Consider the following 19033-nt stretch of genomic DNA (forward strand, 5'->3'; position numbering starts at 1 on the left):
TACGGGTCGCGCTTGCCGATCCTGCTTTCACGACGCACCACAACCACAGTTACCATGATTCCCGTTGTTGACGCAATTATTTCATGACGTCATGAGCCATTGACCAATCACGCAAGTAGATTTATTCACACCGGCGCCACTGTCTTGAAGTGTATCCAAAAATCGTCTGCTAGAACATACAGGACAACAACGTCGGCGGAGACAGTTGTGACATTTCATTGCAGACGAAGTAAACGTCCTCTTCTTCTCGATTTACGTACTTTACTTCAAAAAGTCAGTTTTAACACTACTGCACAAATATAGAGTGGTCTTAAAGTTCCATTTGGATAGAGATTTGATGGACTGATTTGGAAATTCATTCCAACCATGCAACTGTTTCAGAAATGAGAAAAAGCTCCTGGGTGTCATGACATGCATGATGTGTCTTGCCTCTGCATTTTTGTACTCAGACATGTCAGAGGGCTTTCAACTTTCATATCATTGAAGAAATAATTCATTCCAATCTACAAGTATATCAAAATCGTCTGCTAGGACATACAGGACAACGGGTGAGGTCAAATCTCAGAGTTTACTAAGTGTTAACACCAGGTGTTAAGAAAGTGTTCCAAAACCCCGAGATTTGACCTCCTCACTTGACTCCTAGTTAACACTTTCTTAACACCGAGTTGACACTAAGTTAACACTTGGTAGACACCTAGGGAACACTTTGATCGCTCAGGTGTTCCCTTAATCTGAGGAAGTGGCCAAGTGTTAAGAAAATGCATTACAGATCGTGTACATCAGGTGTTAACCTCCTGGAGGTTAACACCTGTGAGAGGTCAATTCTCAGAGTTACAAAGGCAGCCATGTTTGCGATTCCTATGTTTCAAGTTGTTGCCCTAAGACATAATAGAAGAGCAGAGAACTTTATTCGAACGCCTGCCTACAGTGGAGAACCGATTGAGCGGCATATGAGGCTCAACCAAGAACAATTTGATCACCTTGTTGATTATTTTCATGGATGGAGGCAGGCTAATCACCAGGGGAATGGCCAAGTCAACGCAAGTACATCTTCAAGAAGAATGAAAACTTTTTTGCACTACCTCGCTTCAGGAGGCTTTCACAGACAGGTCGGTTATGCTGTTGGTTATGCTAAGCCAACTGCAATATTACATGTGACTGAGGTTTCTGACTTTTTCTTTGACATAGCTGCGCGTCATATTTCATTCCCTGAGCAGGATGAGTTTGATCAACTGGCCCAGCCTCTGGTTGATATCGACGGAGTTGAGCGGCAAGTGATTCTTTTCATAGACGGCGTTATTGTGAAAATCCAAAAGCCTGATAGGGCTGGTGATGCGTATTACTGTGGGAGGCCGGGGAAATGTTGCGACTCCATCAACGTGCAGTACGTTGTAGATCGATTTGGCAGGGTAAGACACGTTATAAGCGGAGTACCTGGATCGACGCACGACAAAACAGCGGCCGAGTGGTCTCGAGAATTGTTCGACTTCCTTGATCAACTTCCAGAGGAGTATGTTATGCTTGGTGATCCTGCCTACAGGAACCTGCACCGATCTGTGCTGATTACTTTTACGGGAAATAATCTTCGACAGGAACAACTAGATTTTAACAACAGATGCACTCGACTCCGTCAAATAGTTGAGAGGTCTATCGGATGTACTGAACTGATATGGAGGATCAATCAGCTAAAAGAGAATAGGTACGCTGCGAAATATGGCCCTGTTTTTCCATCAAAATGCACTGTAGCAACATGCGTGTTACACAACCTTTACACCAATTTCTTGGCTTGAACCATATGTGAAAGACAAAGACAAAAGTAAAATAACTGAAAATGATTGCTTATTCTTAGTATCCCCAATTTAGTAACTGAAAGAGAAGCCTACTTGGCTGTCCAATCTGTGGCCTGTCACTACTTGTAAACAAATCCTGAACCAAAAATATGATGGAATAGTCATGGCTAGAACTGAAGAAACAAAATAGTCTGTTATCACACAACAATTGTACCTCTCTGTTTTGTGGGTGTAGTATAGATCAAGCCACCACTATAAAGAGCCATCTATAAAATTAACTAAAACTAATTCCTTGCTGTTAGCGTGACAAATCGCAGTTTTTGTAACTGTTTTCATCAATAAAATGTTGTTCACTCAGCAATCATGGTAATTAATTGCATAAAAAGAGTCTTGTCTGTATGACGGGACTCGGTGCTTGAAAAATCCGGTATTGAGCGGGTTAGTAGGGACTGTAATTTAGTCGGTATCAGGTAATTGTTCAATAATGGTTATTCCTCTCTCCTCCAACACAGCAGCACGGAATAAACGAATCTCGTACACAAGTTCACGGAGCGTATCCCTGATTTCTTTCATCAAGTCACAAGTTTGCTCTTGATGTTGCACAGAAGAGTTCATGAAATCACTTTCGTCCCTGGCCTTCTTTCCTGTGGTCACCGGGGGCATCATTTGTGAAGCAGGACGTTTTTTTCCGGCACTGGTACTGGCATCGGTTCCTGCCTGAACAGTTGGCGTTCCAGACCTTGATGTCGAAGGGGATGGAGTACTCCTATCTGAGCTGATGACAACACCGCGGTCATCTGGTATGCTGCAGTTTTCATCGCTAGGGGTTTGGGGTCGGGAGTTCGTTGCAGATCCTGGCCTAGTGATGCCGGTTGGTGTCATAACAATTGCAGGTCTGGCTGCCCCGCCCTTCGGATAATAAAGTCGATGGAAAGAGTCAAAAAGTTCAAATAATTCACGAGAGTCCTTGAGTTTTAAACCAGGGTGCATATCATCTGTTGCAGCCCCTGAAGCCTGCTGTGTCTTGATGGCATCTCGATATTCCTTCCCTAGGTTCTTAAGCATATTTTCAACCACTTCGGCGTGGGTACCAACGTGGTTCCCTACTGCTGCATAAAATTCCTGGACCAGAGCATTCTTCTTGGCACGACGAAATGCCTCATGGTGATCAATCATGTACTCAAGAGTTTGCATCCTCTTCTCGAGTGTCCACTGGAAGCGTTTCTTCCCCTTTCCGTCCATGATGACTGCTCAGGGTGCGTATTCATAAAGCCTTCGTAGAATTGTCAGTAACGAACGATCTACGAGGCCCTAAGTAAGAATTTTGTAACTGTGTAGTAAGTCATTACGTAGTATTCACAAAGCATTCTTATGGTTCTCCTTATGCCTTACTTACTTCACCTCTCGTAACGCTCACGTTGTTTTGCGCGGTTGAGCACTTTGGCCGGGGTGAGTCATAGATGTGTTATGAAATACAATTGAGCGTGTCGTCACTGTAATAGACCTATATACAGTTACACAACAAGCTCTATACACCATTATTTCCCGGAATTTGAAAGAAGCGTGATGGGACCAAAGAGGAGAAAAACTCTCGTCCCGCGAGATGACGAGGATGACACCATTTCTAACAGCCGTCAGCCGAAGTTTTCCCCCACCGAAGTTCTAAAGTTAGTTAGTCTTGTGGAAAAGAATTGGAGGGTTATTAATGACAGGTTTTCAGACGTGATTGCATTGAAGCGAAAGCAGGATGTGTGGAGTGACATAACGCGAAGAGTGAACAGCGTTGGCACAGTACTTAGAACAAACAAAAGCATTCGGCACAAGTGGGACGATATGAAATCAAAAGTCAAACAAAAGGCCGTCTATGTAAAAAAGATGTTGTCAAAAACTGGCAACGTGCCATTGGAAGATGTCATTCCTCAGCTAACGGAATTGGAGGAAAGGATTGCAGGACTCATCGGGACTGAAATGATTGAGGGAATCCCTGGCGGCATAGATACAGAAGAGCCTGTCTCCGTCGACCATGACAACCACGAGGACCGCAACTTCGACTTCGAAACGCAGATATCAGAACAAGTAAGTTGTTGGCAACCAGTGTTCAAAGACACGTTTCAAAGATGGCCGAGTCTAAAGAATGATTTAGTAACTCTACCACCCCATGGCAAGAAAAAAGTGACTGGCATAACGCATACTTCTTTTTGCCACGGGTAAAACTGGTATGCCATGTCGAAAATGGTAAATAAATCTCCCGAACTGCATCATACAAAAATCTCGAGTGAGGGCCCCTACCCCTACCCCAACCACTACAACCTGATATTGTAACAAACCCTCCTCTCTTTGATATCCATTTCAACCACTAAATTGAATTTACAGGAACATCGCAACGAAATAGATACCATTGCGTCCCCAGACATTGCCGTCTACGATGAAGACGTCCGTTCTCCTTCTCCACCACCAAGGAATCGTGTGCGACCACATAAGGGTCCCGTCTCCCGATCGTTTATGGAGTCCATGGGAGATTCTCCTCTTTCAGCAAAGACGTCCGCTCGTGTAGATTTGCAGAAATCACTGACTGTAAGTATTGTTTACTTCACCCATGTTAAAGACTAATTGCTCGATTTTATGCCTTAAATATTGATGATATTGTATTAAGCGCAAAATAATTAGCTTTATAATCATAAAAGCCTATAAACTAATGCATGAAGCAAACAATTTGTATTTTTTGCTTGTTATCAGTCACAATGGATCTTATTTTTCAGGCTGCTCGAAATAAGAGAGCTTCATGTACCATGACACGCCGTGATGATGTCAACTCCGATGAAGCCGTCCGTTCTCCTACTCCACCACCACAACGCCGCAGCTTGCAATCTTCAAAGCGTGGTTCTTCTGTCCCAGTAAGAACGTCATCTGTACTTGACTTTCCGGGATCACCAAAGGTAAGACAGAAAAAAATTACTAATTTAGCGGGATGGCCCATGAAGTGGTGTTTGTGCATCTACGTATTTAAGGAAGGGGGAAGTGTTCTAATTTCACATCTCCCTTTTCCCCAAATTACTCGGCTAGAACAGGAAACGTACCGACCGACAGACAGACGAACGCTGCAGTTGACAGTACATCCCACACCCCAAAAAGTTTGAGTGGTCAAGAAATGAACTACATAAGAATTTTACTATTAAAATTAACATGATTTTAATTTCGTCAACATTTCAGACAAATCGTCGAGTTGTAGCGCCATTCATCACTCATCCTGTCGATGACATCTCGGATGGTGACGTTCCTTCAGCTTCATCTTCTTCTTTCCGGCGATCAGGAAAGGCTGGTTCATCCATGGGATCTGCAGCAGAAAGGAAACTTTCCCATGCAGCTGAAGTAGTCGAGGTAGAGAAGGAGCGGGTAGAAGTTGAGAAGAAGCGACTTGATGTTGAAGAAAGAAGGCTTCACCTGGAAGAAACAGAAGTTGATACCTTTAAAAAGGCTGTGCATCTTTTGGAGGTACTAGTCATGAAAGCCAGTGAATCGGAGGATATTGGTCCAAAACGGAAGGAACACAGGTCTAGACCGTCTTCATTTGCTGTACTGGAAAATATGGGCAAAGGAGAGTGATTCCTTCATGGTAAACTTGTTAACACTGCCGAAATATTACGGACAATTGTGCATGGGTTCTACATCTGCCCCAGGTGACTGAGTTGTAGCCTACTACATGTGTAACCTACTCTGTGAGATATATAATTGCTTATCATAGTTTTTTTCTTCAAAACAATCATGTGTTATGGTAGATATCATAGTTTTTTTCTTCAAAACAATCATGTGTTATGGTAGACCTACAGAATTTTCTTGTTTATCCGTTGTTCTGGCCAAACACACATATTTCTCCCAAGCAGTAATTGGTGATGGTTCGGTTGTTTATTTGGCAATAAAATAAGTAAAAAATACGTACATATTCCTAAAATGTTGATCTATCATTCTTGTCCTTGCGTCCACGCCCGTCTCGTTGTCTGCGAAACCAATTAGAGGGTTGTTGTCGACATCGGGATTGTCCACGTTGGCGGGTGGATTACGAGGAACGGGAAGTCCATGGTTTTCACATATGTTATGTAACACGGCAGTCGCAATGATAATTGAGAAACACTTTTCGGGTCGAAATCGGAGGGTTCCACCTGAAAAAATAGCAAACATTTGGAATACATGTGTAAGTATATAATTCCATTGTTTAAGCGACTGGTCCTAGATGCGATCTCCGGAATTGCATAATATGATAATGAGTGTACATTATTCAGGGGCCTACCTTCTACATGTAAGCACCTCCATCTGTTTTTCCATCTTCCAAATGTTCGTTCAATGATGCTTCGAACTCGCCGGTGGTGAACGTTATATCGTCTATCTGCAGCATCTTCTGGGTGGGATACAGGGGTCATTAGGTAGGGTCTGAGAGGATAGGCACTGTCACCTAGCAGGTATCCACCATCATCCAGTAGTCCACGTTCCATCTTCGCCTTTAAGCTGCAGTTACACCAGATAAACGCATCGTGTGTGGCACCTGGCCAACGGGCAACGATATTAGTGAATTTCAAGTCATGCGAACAGACTCCTTGCACATTTATGGCATGTCGCTGTTTCCTGCAGACATAAGACGCCTCGTTTACGGAGGGACACTTAATTGGAATAAGTGAACCATCTATACAGCCGACGACATTCGGAATCCGATGGCGTTCAGAGTAGAAACCCTCTTTCTCACGCTCTTGCTCGGCAGCCGTTCGAGGAAACACTATAGACTGCTGTGCTTTAGCTTCTAAAGCAGAGGAAACTCTGGTCACAATCCTTGATATGGTAGGTAGACTCAAGCCACTAGCCATGTCCCCATTAGCAAGTTGAAAACTGCCGGTAGCAAAAAATCTGAGTGCAACACAGACCTGGAGAGTTGCTGGTACTGCACGTGATCGCATGGTGGCTGGGGCAATCTCACCTGCTAACAGGTCGATGATTTCAAGGAGGACTGGTCGAGTCATCCGGTACCGCTAATATAAATCTACGTCATCGTAGACGTCGAGTGGTTGTAATCTGTCTCTAAACACACGCTGCCGCCGTAAAGCCCGTCTGACCCTAACCTCTTCCAATAAAACCAACGCAGCTGCCATGATTGTAGCGTACAAGTGTTTCAAACTATTTACGAAAACTCAACGAAGCCTAAAACACCTCGCGTAATTCTAGTAACGCGTTACGAGGTCGATTGAAGTAACGAGTGCTTTGTGAATATGACGCAAATCGATAAAAGCACACTACGAGCGGTGTACGAGTTCGTAAACGCTTACTAAGCCCTAAGAAGGCTTCATGAATAAGGCCCCAGATGACAGACTTACACTAAAGATCTACGCATAGTCCAATTCAACCTCTCTTCAACATGGGCAAAGTGCCAGACCTGTGCAACCAGGAAACCAAGTGAAACTAACATCATTATGTAACTGTGGCATGGATCATTTACCACTGACATGTGCCAGGCTTGGCACCTTGCCCATGTAGAAGTAAAGTATCTAGAAGGTGTTGGGAAAGTATTATTCAAGTGTAATCTTGGTGTAACCCAGGTGTCACCAAGGTGTTAACCTGAACTTGGTGTCTAGGGTTCAGGTTAACACTTTTCACAGAGATTACACTTGGATAATCTAGGTGTAGAGTTAACTCTGAGATTTGACCTCACCCAACGTCGGTTGAGACAGTTGTGACATTTCAATTTTCATTGCATAGAGATTTGACGGACTGATTTGGAAATTCATTCCAGCCATGCAACTGTTTCAGAAATGAGAAAAAGCTCCTGGGTGTCATGACATGCATTCAATTATTAACTCACCACAAAGAGCTGCTTCTGTCAGCAGATATGAGACAGCTACCGGGGCGGGGACTATTTCTTTATGGGGCCTTATTGTTCCGCGTCTCCAAGGAATTCTATTTTTAGAGTCCAATGGGGGGGGGGGTTGGGGGGGCCTTCCCCCCCAATGTACTGACTAAAACCTGTCACTTCCAGAGAATGGGGGGGGGGGGTTTGGGGGACTCATCCCCCAATGTACTGGCTAAATATGTCAGAAGGACGGGGGTTTGGGGGATCCCCCATGTCAAACAGTTGTGTGAGTTCACTAGAGATTGCTCTTTACATATGCTACATTAGCCGATAATCAACCTGGGATCGATGAAATATTGCAGGTGTATGACTGTATGCAACTAAGCTTATGGTGAGCATTCGGAACGAGGTAATCACCGTAATTCCCGTCATCCATTAATGTTTACATCGTTCACTGCTTGCTTTCCGTACAAAATCAGTAAGTTTTCAGATGTCGAGGTGATGGAAATACTCATCGAAGTGTCAATTAGTTGTCTGTGAATCGCTGGCAGCATTGGTATGACCTGGTTTGGGTGACACTGACTGACAGAGTTGCACTTGCAGCCTGATGCGGATGGCCGGTGAATTCTGAAGTCAACGTATACGTATAGGCCGGACATCCTAAACAGCGTCCACCAGCGTCCACCAGGTTTCAAAGTTATCAAAATTATATTTTCTTGACATTAAAATAGGTTATTTAAAACATATTTTGCAAGTTTTATTGCAATATATTGAAAAATAAGTGAATTATCTGTGCTGGAAGGCTGTAGGAAAAACCCGGAGGAAAGGCTGGCGGTATGTTTCTTCTGGATTAGGCCTACCCACAAGTATGTCTGTGAATAATTTAACAATCTGTAATGAAAAAGGTGAATTCACTGATGACGGCTCATCCAAGGCAACCGATTTGGCCCCAGGCTTTGGCCAGGCTTATTTGCCTTCTCTTCCCAACAGCGATGGATATGAAAACTCCCTGCACTCCTTCGTGTACGTGGTGAAGTCTTTTCAATGTATTTCACTATTTTTAAACAAAGATTAGATTGCTTATGTAAACTCATTCTTATCATGTACATGTATTTTGCAATTAACGTAGCGAGAAGTCACCACTATAACAGATAAAACTTACATCAATACGCCTGCATATTTCACTGATACAGTAACCTGGCCCACTAGCACTAGCTCCACCATGTCCATTTGCACTAGAACGACTAAAACAATCGTTCGTGCCAACCAAAAAAAAAATGTCCAAAAGCGAAGACCATCTAATCCGCCGACATTTTTCTAACAAGCCGGCAGTTTCATAACCCTGGTATGCAAAAGTTATATGGCTCTTGAACCAACTCCCCAACGCCTCATTATCCACGTACTTCAAAATTGATACAGAAAAAATTGCAGTACACTTCTCGTTCTCCGACACTCCCGCCATTTTGGTTTCTTTCTTCCATAACCTCGGCGGACTAATTCCACATCGCCCGCGGAATGCCGAAGACATTAGAAACCTGCACACCAAACGTCGTCGGCTAACTGTACAACTTACGACTTTGCCTCCAGACGTAATATTATAGTAGGAGGAGTACAGCTTCACACCACAAGTTTGTTGTGGCAATCTACGTCATCATGTCTTTAGTGGCCGCATCAGGGACACCATGCTAAGTCACATAAAGTGTGTCGTGGAGGTGTGTCCGCCAGACTACCGCGTGATTGGTTGACCTAGTTGATATCTGTGTCAATTCGTTGTTTTTGCGACGACCAATAATGACGAATCATCAGCAAGAGTATTGACTTGTCGTAGTGGCCGGTAAGGGCGATGGGACGAGGCCTTATCACTAAGTCCGTAGTGTAACTAGTTGTAACAACCCTTCTTGGTTTATGCACATTTTGCAGTATTTATACCCTTAAAGAAGCAAATGCTTTCAACACATATAATCTGTGCCTCTTAATGATTAAGCGATATCTAGAAATCATCACTTGCGTGTTTCCAGGGAATGTGAAGATTTTTTTCATATTTTTGCATTTTTCTCCAAATATAGGGTTTAAAATGTGCCTTAGCCTGATTATACTTCTAAGCTCTTCAATTAGTATTCGCATTTTAGTCTGGTGGTCCGCCATCTTGGATTCAGTAAGTGAACCAATTGGTCCAGTCCCTGTTGACAACATTATAGCAATCATTTCTCACAGTGAGCCATTATCGCCGAAGAGCTTGTCTTCTTCTTACACGTTCATTCTTTTTATTTTGGAAGATTGGTGTGAATCATTTGAAATATGCGACCCGTTCCAGCAAAACCAGTCGTATGTCGCTCTGAGCTTGGCAGGTTGAGATGGACTGTTTTTTTTATTTCACTATTGTCTGCATTTTGTGAAATCTGACGACATCAATTTCTTCTATTATCTCCTGGTGTCGTCTAGGCTCATCTTATGTGCGACATGCGGCTGGTTTTGCTTGAACGGGTCACATATAAGATAGCCGTTTATTTTGTAACCTAATTCTAAAGCATAGTTTTTTCTGTGAAGGTCCTAAATTAAATTTCATAAAAATGGCATGTGCATTTCGTGTACATTTTGTCCATTGCTAGTCATGTGCTTTCGTTCCACTTCTGTGATTCATCAAATCCATAGTTTAGAAGAACTTTTTTTATGTGTGGTCAGGATGGTTGTAAACTACCTGGTCCGTGCGGCCCGTCCCACTTCCCTGTATGAACAGTATTAGTCTCTAAGGTATTAGCAGTGAAGTCCAAGCCTATTTCAATATCAATGGGTTTCTCATTCTATAGAGCGTGTCCAAATTCAAGTAGATTGTCTTATTCAGTTCAAAAAGATAAATGAGCCTTTACAAAGAGACGTATCGTTGTGAGTTAAAGGGACAACTTGGGCATGTGATTTACCTGGCCAAGAGGATAATGCGTTAGTTTGACACCGTGTGCCGCCACTTGTAGTATTACACTGATGCTGTTATTGGAAGGCAGGTTTGGGCATGGCTTGTGAATTTCAGGCAGGCCTATGATTACACCCCGTTCTTGTGCATCGTTTATTCCATCACTTGTCAATTATCCTGTCACAGCGGTCCAGCTGGAAGCCATTTTTGTTTGAAAAAACAACATATCATATGCCCAAGTTTGCCCTGAATGAAGGCCCACAGCCAGGAAGGGGTTAAAATATTGTAAAGTATCCATGAAGGCTTGAGGTTGAAGAAAGAGGAAAAATCCGAAGATCCCTGTTCTTCCTGAAACCTGTAATCGTATTGTATTTTAATGTATTCACCTTGCATTATTCCTGTTAACGGACAGGTAGGCTCTATGCAGGACCCAAATAGGTACAGGTGAGAGTATTTGATCTGACTGCGGCATTGCCGGCGCATTGCGGTACACTCCTGGCCTTATGATTGGTGGCGTATTTTGCGCATTGACTCGGTGCATTGCAGTACGCTGCTGGCCTCCTGATCGGTGGCGTATTCGTGGTGCAGTGGCGCAGTGACGTATTCGTGATGCGGTGGCGCGGTGGCGCATTGCGGTTCATTCCCAGTCTCCTGGTTGGTTGGGTCCTGGGTATAAAACTGCCTCTCCCATAGCAGCGGCAGTTCCATCTTAAGTTCCATCTTGGATAATTTAAGTGTACGTATAACATCTTATTCTCGTGTGGAGGTTCTTCCCTGTTTGATCCCGGAGTTGGTACCCAAGACTGAAACCCCCAGGAGATCAGTAATGGAGCTCCTCGATAACAAACCTTTTACAATGTTTTGACGCCTTAATACTGCTGTGTGACACTTAATTCAGTGGCTTGTGGTTAAAGGCCGGAAGGGGACTCTTTATGCAGCGGCTATGGAGCTAGGTAGGCAAGATGAATTTACGCAATGTCACCAATAGTGTTCTATGTCGCATCTGAAAGTACAATGAAACTAGTAACACTTTCACAAGGAATATATTTAGTGCTGAACCTAACATGAACCAGTGCCCTTACTGTGTATAGTCCTCCTTTAAAGAAATATATAGCTAATTGGCCTACAGCCTAAAGTTTGAAATGTTTGTTGCAGGTAAAATTCAGAGTCACATCTTTGCCCTCAAGATGGTTTTGGAGTCATTCACAATTGGCGATAACAGACTTTGTCTGACCCACCCTTTTCCTGGAGTTGACATCTGAAGAAATACTGCAGAATATCGTAAATACAGGAGGTCAACTTGATGATATACTTGACTTAAGTATATCCCAATCCTCATGCCAAAACTGTATAGACTGTAAGAAAAGAGACCTAAATTGTCCAACTCGGCATCAATCATAATACCTAGATGTTTCCTCAATTGAACATTTGACACAGATGTATTAGATTGTCTTCGTAAATCTAGAAATAATTTTCTTTAGATTAAAAATACTTTTCTGGGACTAAATATTTAAATCGTTCATCAGTCTCACTGCCATGTATGAGGGTTCAACTCCCTCCCAAGGTAGATAAATCATTCAGAGATGCCGGTGCAAAGTGGGTAAATTGCCTTGCAGCCCCGCATGGCAGTGAGACTGATAAATTCCTAAGTACCAAATTATTGAGTATGGTAAGGGCAATTTGGCAACTAATAGCAAGTTCAATAGGTGTTGGCAATTGTTGAATTTGGACTGTTCAAGGTTCCTCTGCTCTGTCAACAAGTGAGCACTGTGGCCTCTGCAACTTCATCCTCTTATTACAGTGTTCTGTTTGAAAGGGAGTGTAATTGTCAAAGAAAACACCTTTTCGAATGTCAAAGCTTGCCTTGATTATTGTAGTTGTGGCTGTTAAACTGAAATCAAAGAGGAATATTACTAAGTTGTAAATACTCTTCAATTCTTATCATTTTAATACCCTTCATGTGATTCCCAAGAGTTAACATTTTACTAATTTTAGATATTTGAGACTGTTATAGTAACATAAGGAATTTCATTTGTCTCGAGGGATTATAGACTTTGATATAGAGAACACCATATTATGGTTGATATGCACATTATTGTATCATTCAAGACACCAAAGCAAATTATTACTAGTGATGTGGCAAATTGAAGTTACTCATTCACCGGTGCAAATCAAGTTCCCGTCAATCGGGATATTTTGGAAGTTATTAAGGTTCCTGCAATCGGGCAGATGTACATGGTTGTGACAGTGTCTAGAATGGTCATGACAAGTGTCCCTGATAGTCCTATGGCTAGTATAAAAATGTATCTGACCATCCTGACTGTTTGAGTAGCCTATCATTTGATAGTGGTGCAGGGACCAGTGTCATATTGTTCAAGGAGTCCATGACTGCCACATTGTGAAAATGCCTTTGTCATCTTTTTAGAGTGGGACAGGAGCTGATGCCGTCTTGACACAAACAATGACAGTGAACAAGATGAAGCTGGAGTGTAGCTCCATCAGAATGGAGGGGTACCAATGGATTGATGTCATAGTCCTTTCCCAGCCAACTGACTAGGGATAAGCTTAGTTGCCACTACCAGACTATCATGGACATGGGGCACTCTTCCTCAATAAGCATAACACCATTTTCAGAGACTTAAAAACAGCCAAATACACTGTTGGGCAAAATGGTTGTCACCCCTATAGAAAATTGTGAGTTTCAGGTTTATATCCATATTTCTCCACAATCATGGTCAGGTTTCTTTCATTCTTAGATTGAAATTGACATGAGTGACCTAATTCAATTTCGTCACAGGGTATGGCAGTCGTGTGATGTAATAAGACACTATAAAAGGAGTGTTTCTGCTGACCATGTCCTTTCGGTCCTATGCCTAGTCCACAGCCAACTAGGTGTTCGTGCATTCTCCTGGTTAACCAACCCAATCCTATTGAATTTTCTTGACCAGCCAATGCAGAACTTGTTATGCCCGGCCCATACAGCCAAATTCAGCGAGGTGAGGCCATTGGAAGGTGGCGCAGCGGGCAAGGTCCTGGCGCCATCGCCGAAGTGATGGGACTTTCGAAAAGGACGGTGCAAAGGTGGATTTCGATGTGGCGACAGGACGGTAATGTTAACGTTGGGAGATCTACTGGTCGTCCTCGCATCTCTAATGAAAGAGACGACCGTCATCTCTTGCGTCGTTGCCGTGCAGATCGTGAGAAAACGACGACACAGCTGCGCAATGACTGGCACAACCTGGATAATGTTGACGCTAGTCGGACAACGGTAAACCGTAGGCTGATTGCTGCCGGTTATCATGCAAGAAGGCAGGTAGTCTGTCCAAAATTGATAGATACGGCAAAACGTCGACGGCTTCTGTGGGCGAGAGCGCATGCTGACGTGCCGGACGAAATGTGGCGCCACATCGTCTTTGGTGACGAGTCCCGTTTCTTGCTGTTCCGTGTTGATGGCAGGGTCAGAGTTCGTCGATTACCAGGCGAGCAGCTTCGGGAAGACTGTGTAGGCCTGCGTGTTCCATTTGGAGGTGGTTCAGTCCATATCTGGGGCGCCATTCATTATCATGGAAAAACTGCAGTCCGCGTCCTAGAGCAAAATGTAAACGGTCTCCTCTACTTGGAGATCCTCCGAGATCACGTGCTGCCAGAAGCAAGGGCCCACTTCGGCAACAACTGGACACTAGCAGACGACAACGCCAGACCCCACAGAGCAGCAATAGTGAACAATTTCTTGCACGAACAAGACGTCGACCGTCTGGACTGGCCTCCTTACAGCCCGGATATGAACCCCATAGAGCACCTGTGGGATCATATCGGCAGAGAAATCGAAAATTTGGACCCTCCGCCTCAGAACCTTGCCGACCTTGGTGATGCAATTGTTCATATTTGGGGCGAAATCCCCCAACGAAGGATACAAAGCCTCGTTACAAGCATGTCCCGACGAATTGCAGCGCTCATTGCAGCCCGTGGGGGCAATACGCGATATTAGGTATGCAAGCAGTGAGAAATTACCCAATTGTGCAATTCCTATCAATTTGGACAAACAAATCTGGTCAGATGGAGAGAACAGAGTGAACGTACAGTTTATTGGCTGTTACAAGCCCCCAGTCAACTTTGTTCTTTTGACCCCAAAGTTTGAAGATTAATTCTATGATGGAATATAAAAATGTTTCATAGTGTCCATATTTATTTTTAAAGACTTGTTTGACATTTCTGCACACTTAAATGGGGTGTCAGGCCGGCAGGTTGTCTCAGTTTTCATCTCGCAGAAAATCATCTGATTTGTGAGTAATATTAATTGAGGTTATTCGGATAGGCCACATCCTTCCAAAAGTGCTGTTTTTTGTCGAGTTGAATTAGCCCTAATATTGGCCATATTATTGCAGTTTTAATGAACCCCGACTGTGACTGACCGCACAGTAGCTCCTCGCTTTGCCACTGAGTCCGTGTTTACCTCAACCCCACTTTCAATCGTCTGCTCAGATCTTCGTCTGCACTTTCCTTTCGTTACGTTGTGAAAAAATACTTATTTTACGATATTTCAAGCTAGAAATACAAAATGTGAGTATCCTACACAAAAACATTGTGCAAAAATATGACATTTTGATGACCAATCGATGTAATTCGAATTTTGTGACAAAGGTTATTATCTCCTCTTCAAGGTGAAATGGCATTTTTGAAAAAAAGCCTTTAGGTGAATAAATGGCCGCTTACTATAGAAACCAATAAACAATGTTAAGTAGCAAAACAGTAAATTTGTAAAAGGGTTCAGGAAGAACAGGGATCTTCGGATTTTTCCTCTTTCTTCATCCTCAAGCCTTCATGGATACTTTACAATATTTAACCCCTTCCTGGCTGTGGGACTTAATTCAGGGCAAACTTGGGCATATGATATGTTGGTTTTTCAAACAAAAATGGCTTCCAGCTGGACCGCTGTGACAGGATAATTGACAAGTGATGGAATAAACGATGCACAAGAACGGGGTGTAATCATAGGCCTGCCTGAAATTCACAAGCCATGCCCAAACCTGCCTTCCAATAACAGCATCAGTGTAATACTACAAGTGGCGGCACACGGTGTCAAGCTGACACATTATCCTCTTGGCCAGGTAAATCACATGCCCAAGTTGTCCCTTTAACTCACAACGATACGTCTCTTTGTAAAGGCTCATGTTATGAGAAGTCATTGTGTTAATGTCACAACCTTTTGCCGAAGACACTTTTCGTCTTCCGTGCTTGCCGGAAAAAACTACGACACCAACGAATGAACGAAGTCCAACACGATTTGGGAAATTTTTTATTTCCTACTTGTACGCTTGTAAATCCTCTTTTAAAGTGAATATAAACGAAAAAGGATATCTACGAGTTATCACGTTTATTCTCCCAATCGTGGCCGATCAAATACACAACAGCTTTCCCAAATCTAACGGTTAAATGAACTGAAAATCCCGACCAAAGTGAACGGTGTCTGGTCGCAAAATTCGTTAAGCGCACATATCATGCACGTGTAAATGTACTGTCGATCTGCACGAATGTATGGTGCGCGCAGGGTTTACATGTATATGCACTGACATTGATTGTTGTTGGTTTCCTGCACGGTTAGACGTTACGTAAACGATATGAGTGGAAAGAATCTGCCCAAGACCCTCACTGGGGCACAGTCTGTTCGAGGAACTGTAAAAAGGACAATTGCTTCGCTGATCAAAGAGGCCAAATCCCTGAAAGACGTAAAGGGACTCCCCGAGGCTGAATACTTAGAATTAGTTGAGCGCTTGCGCTCTACCTTAGAACATATTCGAGCTATTAATGACCGTGTTATAGAATTATCAATTAACGAAATCCCTGCTGGGGATCCTCAGCGAGAAACTTTGGGAAATGACATTGAAGCGAAGGAGGTAGAGTTTTTCGAAAAAATTGCAGATGAAGTACGCCCGTTAACACAGGAGCTGATGGCTGTCGTGCAGAGAATTCGAGATGGTAAACCGACAACACCTCCTCCCCCAACTTCCTCTGTTGCTGCTACGACATCTCGTATTGCTTCACGCTTGGCGAAACTTAAATTTCCCACGTTCTCGGGGGACATACGAGACTACATGAGGTTTAAAGAACAATTTTCGTATTTCACTAAGGATCTCCCCCCTCCTGAACGCCTGTACCAACTCGTAGAATCAATGGAGAGGGTTAGAGAGAAAGTTAAAATAAAAAACTGTACAATGCTATCAGTAGCTTGGTCCATTCTGGACACTGAGTTTGGCGATGAGGACCGACTGATCGATATTCTGATCTCTGACATAGAGAGAACCGAGTCCTATCACACCAACAATCCGGGTGCCATGTCAAAATTCGTCGATAGTCTACAGAGATTTACGGTTCATTTCGATAGTCTTGGGATGAAAAGCGATCTCAATAGTCGAGTAATTCTCACTCAACTTCGTCAAAAGCTACCAAAGGAACGTCACATTCTGTTCTTGGAACGAGTTCAGGATTCAAAATACGATAACACGATTTCTGGGCTACTGAAATTTCTTCAGGATCAACTCGTACTCGTCAGGAAAATCTATCAGGATTCAGGAAAAACCGCTAAATACGAATTGGGTTCTAATTCTATGTCCAAATCCAGCACCAGTAGATCTGTGTCGCACGCTACGGTGTCCCCTGGTCCTGGTACTTCAGAGCGCGGTGCCAGTGGTTCAGATGGCAGTTCCGGTGGTTCAAATCGTGAAAAATCGTCTATAAAATATGGAAATTCTCAGGAAAAGCGTGATAAACCGAAGTGCCCTCTCCACCCGCAGGCTAGCAACCACTTTATCAAAGGGTGCAACAAGTTTAGATCTCTACCTCAGTCAGAGAAATTCAACGTTCTGAATTCTAGTGGTATCTGTCATAGGTGTGGTCATGATGACTGTGTTAGTGGCAAACCCCCGTACAATCCTGAACAGTGTCAATACTTCAGGCCTTGTGCTGTGCCTACATGTGGCCTAGACACTCACTGTTCTTCAATTTATCCAAAGGTATATGGAACTGATGGATATCGTCATTTTGAGATGAAATATAACGCAGCTGCTGGAGAGTTCAAACCCGCTGCTACTATTACCAAGAACGTTGGCACTTCAGTTATTTCTGCGCCATGTTTATCTGAGTCTAGTGTACCTACTTTGCCTACCGTGATGGCTTATCTCAATCATAACAATAAGCGATGCTTAGTGAGAATCCTTCTGGACTCAGGCAGTCAGCAATCTATTTTGCGCGAGGGAATAGTCCCTAAAACTCCGAGCTGTGTAATGCAAAACTTCATGATCACCGCAGTGGGTGGTGAAACGTCGAAACAAAAACTTCGTGTTCTTGATTGTATTCTCGAGAGTCTTGATAGGAATATCAAACGCAAAATAACTGTTACAGAAATGAAGACCCCGTGTGGAAACGTACCAGTCATTCCGAATTCGAAACTGAAGGGTTACACTCACTTGAGAGATGTTGAGATAACCGAACCTCCAATCCCAGTGATCGATCTCTTACTTGGGGTTGACAACGCGGACCTCATCACCTCTGACAGGAAAATATCGGGTGATAGTAAAAATCACCCCATTGCTGGACGTTGTCCTCTCGGCTGGTTCATCCAGGGCGGGCCTGGTTCAAACTCCGTTTCAGTCAATCACGCTCAGCTCATGGCTACCAGTGACATTGAACAATTTCTTGGAATCGTGACTTCAGTCTTGGAGCCAAAGCCTTGCAAATGTGCTTTAGATGTTGAAAACCGTCTTGCCACAGAGAAGATGGAGAGAAGTTTGAGACAAACTGAGGATGGTGCATACGAAATCAGCTTGCCATGGAAAAAGTCTCCAGAAAATCTGCCAAATAACTATGACTATGCTATGAAACGTTTGGTAAACTTAGAGAAGCAATTCAAAAATAAACCCCAAGAATGGGAATTGTACTGCTGACAAATGACTGATCAGTTGACTCGCAAAGTCGCACGTCGTGTTACTCCAGAGGAATTTGATATGGACTTGAAAATGGGTAGAAATATGTGGTTCCTACCACACTTCGCAGTTGTCAAAGACTCTCCCACTACGCCGATACGTGTGGTGTACGACAGTAAGTCACGTTATAATGGACATTCACTGAACGATTATTTCGCTTAAGGAGATAATATGAACTTAGACATTTTTGAAATAGCGCTGCGATTTCGTGAGTTTGAAATAGGTGTAATTGCCGATGTCTCAAAGATGTTCCAGGCTATCAAGCTGACATCTGACGATGCTAGATTTCACCGCTTCCTGTTCAGGGAAAGTCCTGATCTTCCAGTTGAGATTTATGAACTTCAGACTGTTACATTTGGGGACAAACCATCTCCCACTGACGCTACTCTAGCCTTACGTTACGTTGCACAATCTCATGCACCCCAGAATCAGGAAATTCAACGTGTGATATCCAATCAGTTTTACGTCGATGATCTGAGTGACTCGCAGCGATCTGTGGACTCAGACACTCGATAAGGGCAAATTC

The 19033-nt window shown here is 43.3% G+C and overlaps 2 protein-coding genes and 1 pseudogene across 2 annotated transcripts; 2 read left to right on the forward strand and 1 right to left on the reverse strand.

Moving 5' to 3' along the window:
- Window positions 1-777: 777 nt before the first annotated feature.
- Window positions 778-1895, forward strand: LOC135492768 (uncharacterized). Its single transcript, XM_064779406.1, has one exon. It carries the CDS (start codon window positions 846-848, stop codon window positions 1788-1790), a length of 945 nt encoding a protein of 314 aa, XP_064635476.1. The 5' UTR covers window positions 778-845; the 3' UTR covers window positions 1791-1895.
- A 3902-nt stretch (window positions 1896-5797) lies between these two features.
- Window positions 5798-6925, reverse strand: LOC135492600 (putative nuclease HARBI1; annotated as a pseudogene).
- A 9221-nt stretch (window positions 6926-16146) lies between these two features.
- LOC135492601 (uncharacterized) lies at window positions 16147-18468 on the forward strand. Its single transcript, XM_064779149.1, has one exon. The coding sequence runs from the start codon at window positions 16147-16149 to the stop codon at window positions 18466-18468; it is 2322 nt and encodes a 773-aa protein (XP_064635219.1).
- Window positions 18469-19033: the final 565 nt, after the last annotated feature.

The sequence above is a fragment of the Lineus longissimus genome, chromosome 8 (assembly GCF_910592395.1).
Source record: "Lineus longissimus chromosome 8, tnLinLong1.2, whole genome shotgun sequence".
In the NCBI taxonomy this organism is placed as follows: Eukaryota; Metazoa; Nemertea; class Pilidiophora; order Heteronemertea; family Lineidae; genus Lineus; species Lineus longissimus.

Excerpts from the sequence above, each read along its gene's own strand:
- LOC135492768 (XM_064779406.1), top strand. The coding sequence starts at position 846 with ATGTTTGCGATTCCTATGTTTCAAGTTGTTGCCCTAAGACATAATAGA.
- LOC135492601 (XM_064779149.1), top strand. The coding sequence starts at position 16,147 with ATGAGTGGAAAGAATCTGCCCAAGACCCTCACTGGGGCACAGTCTGTT.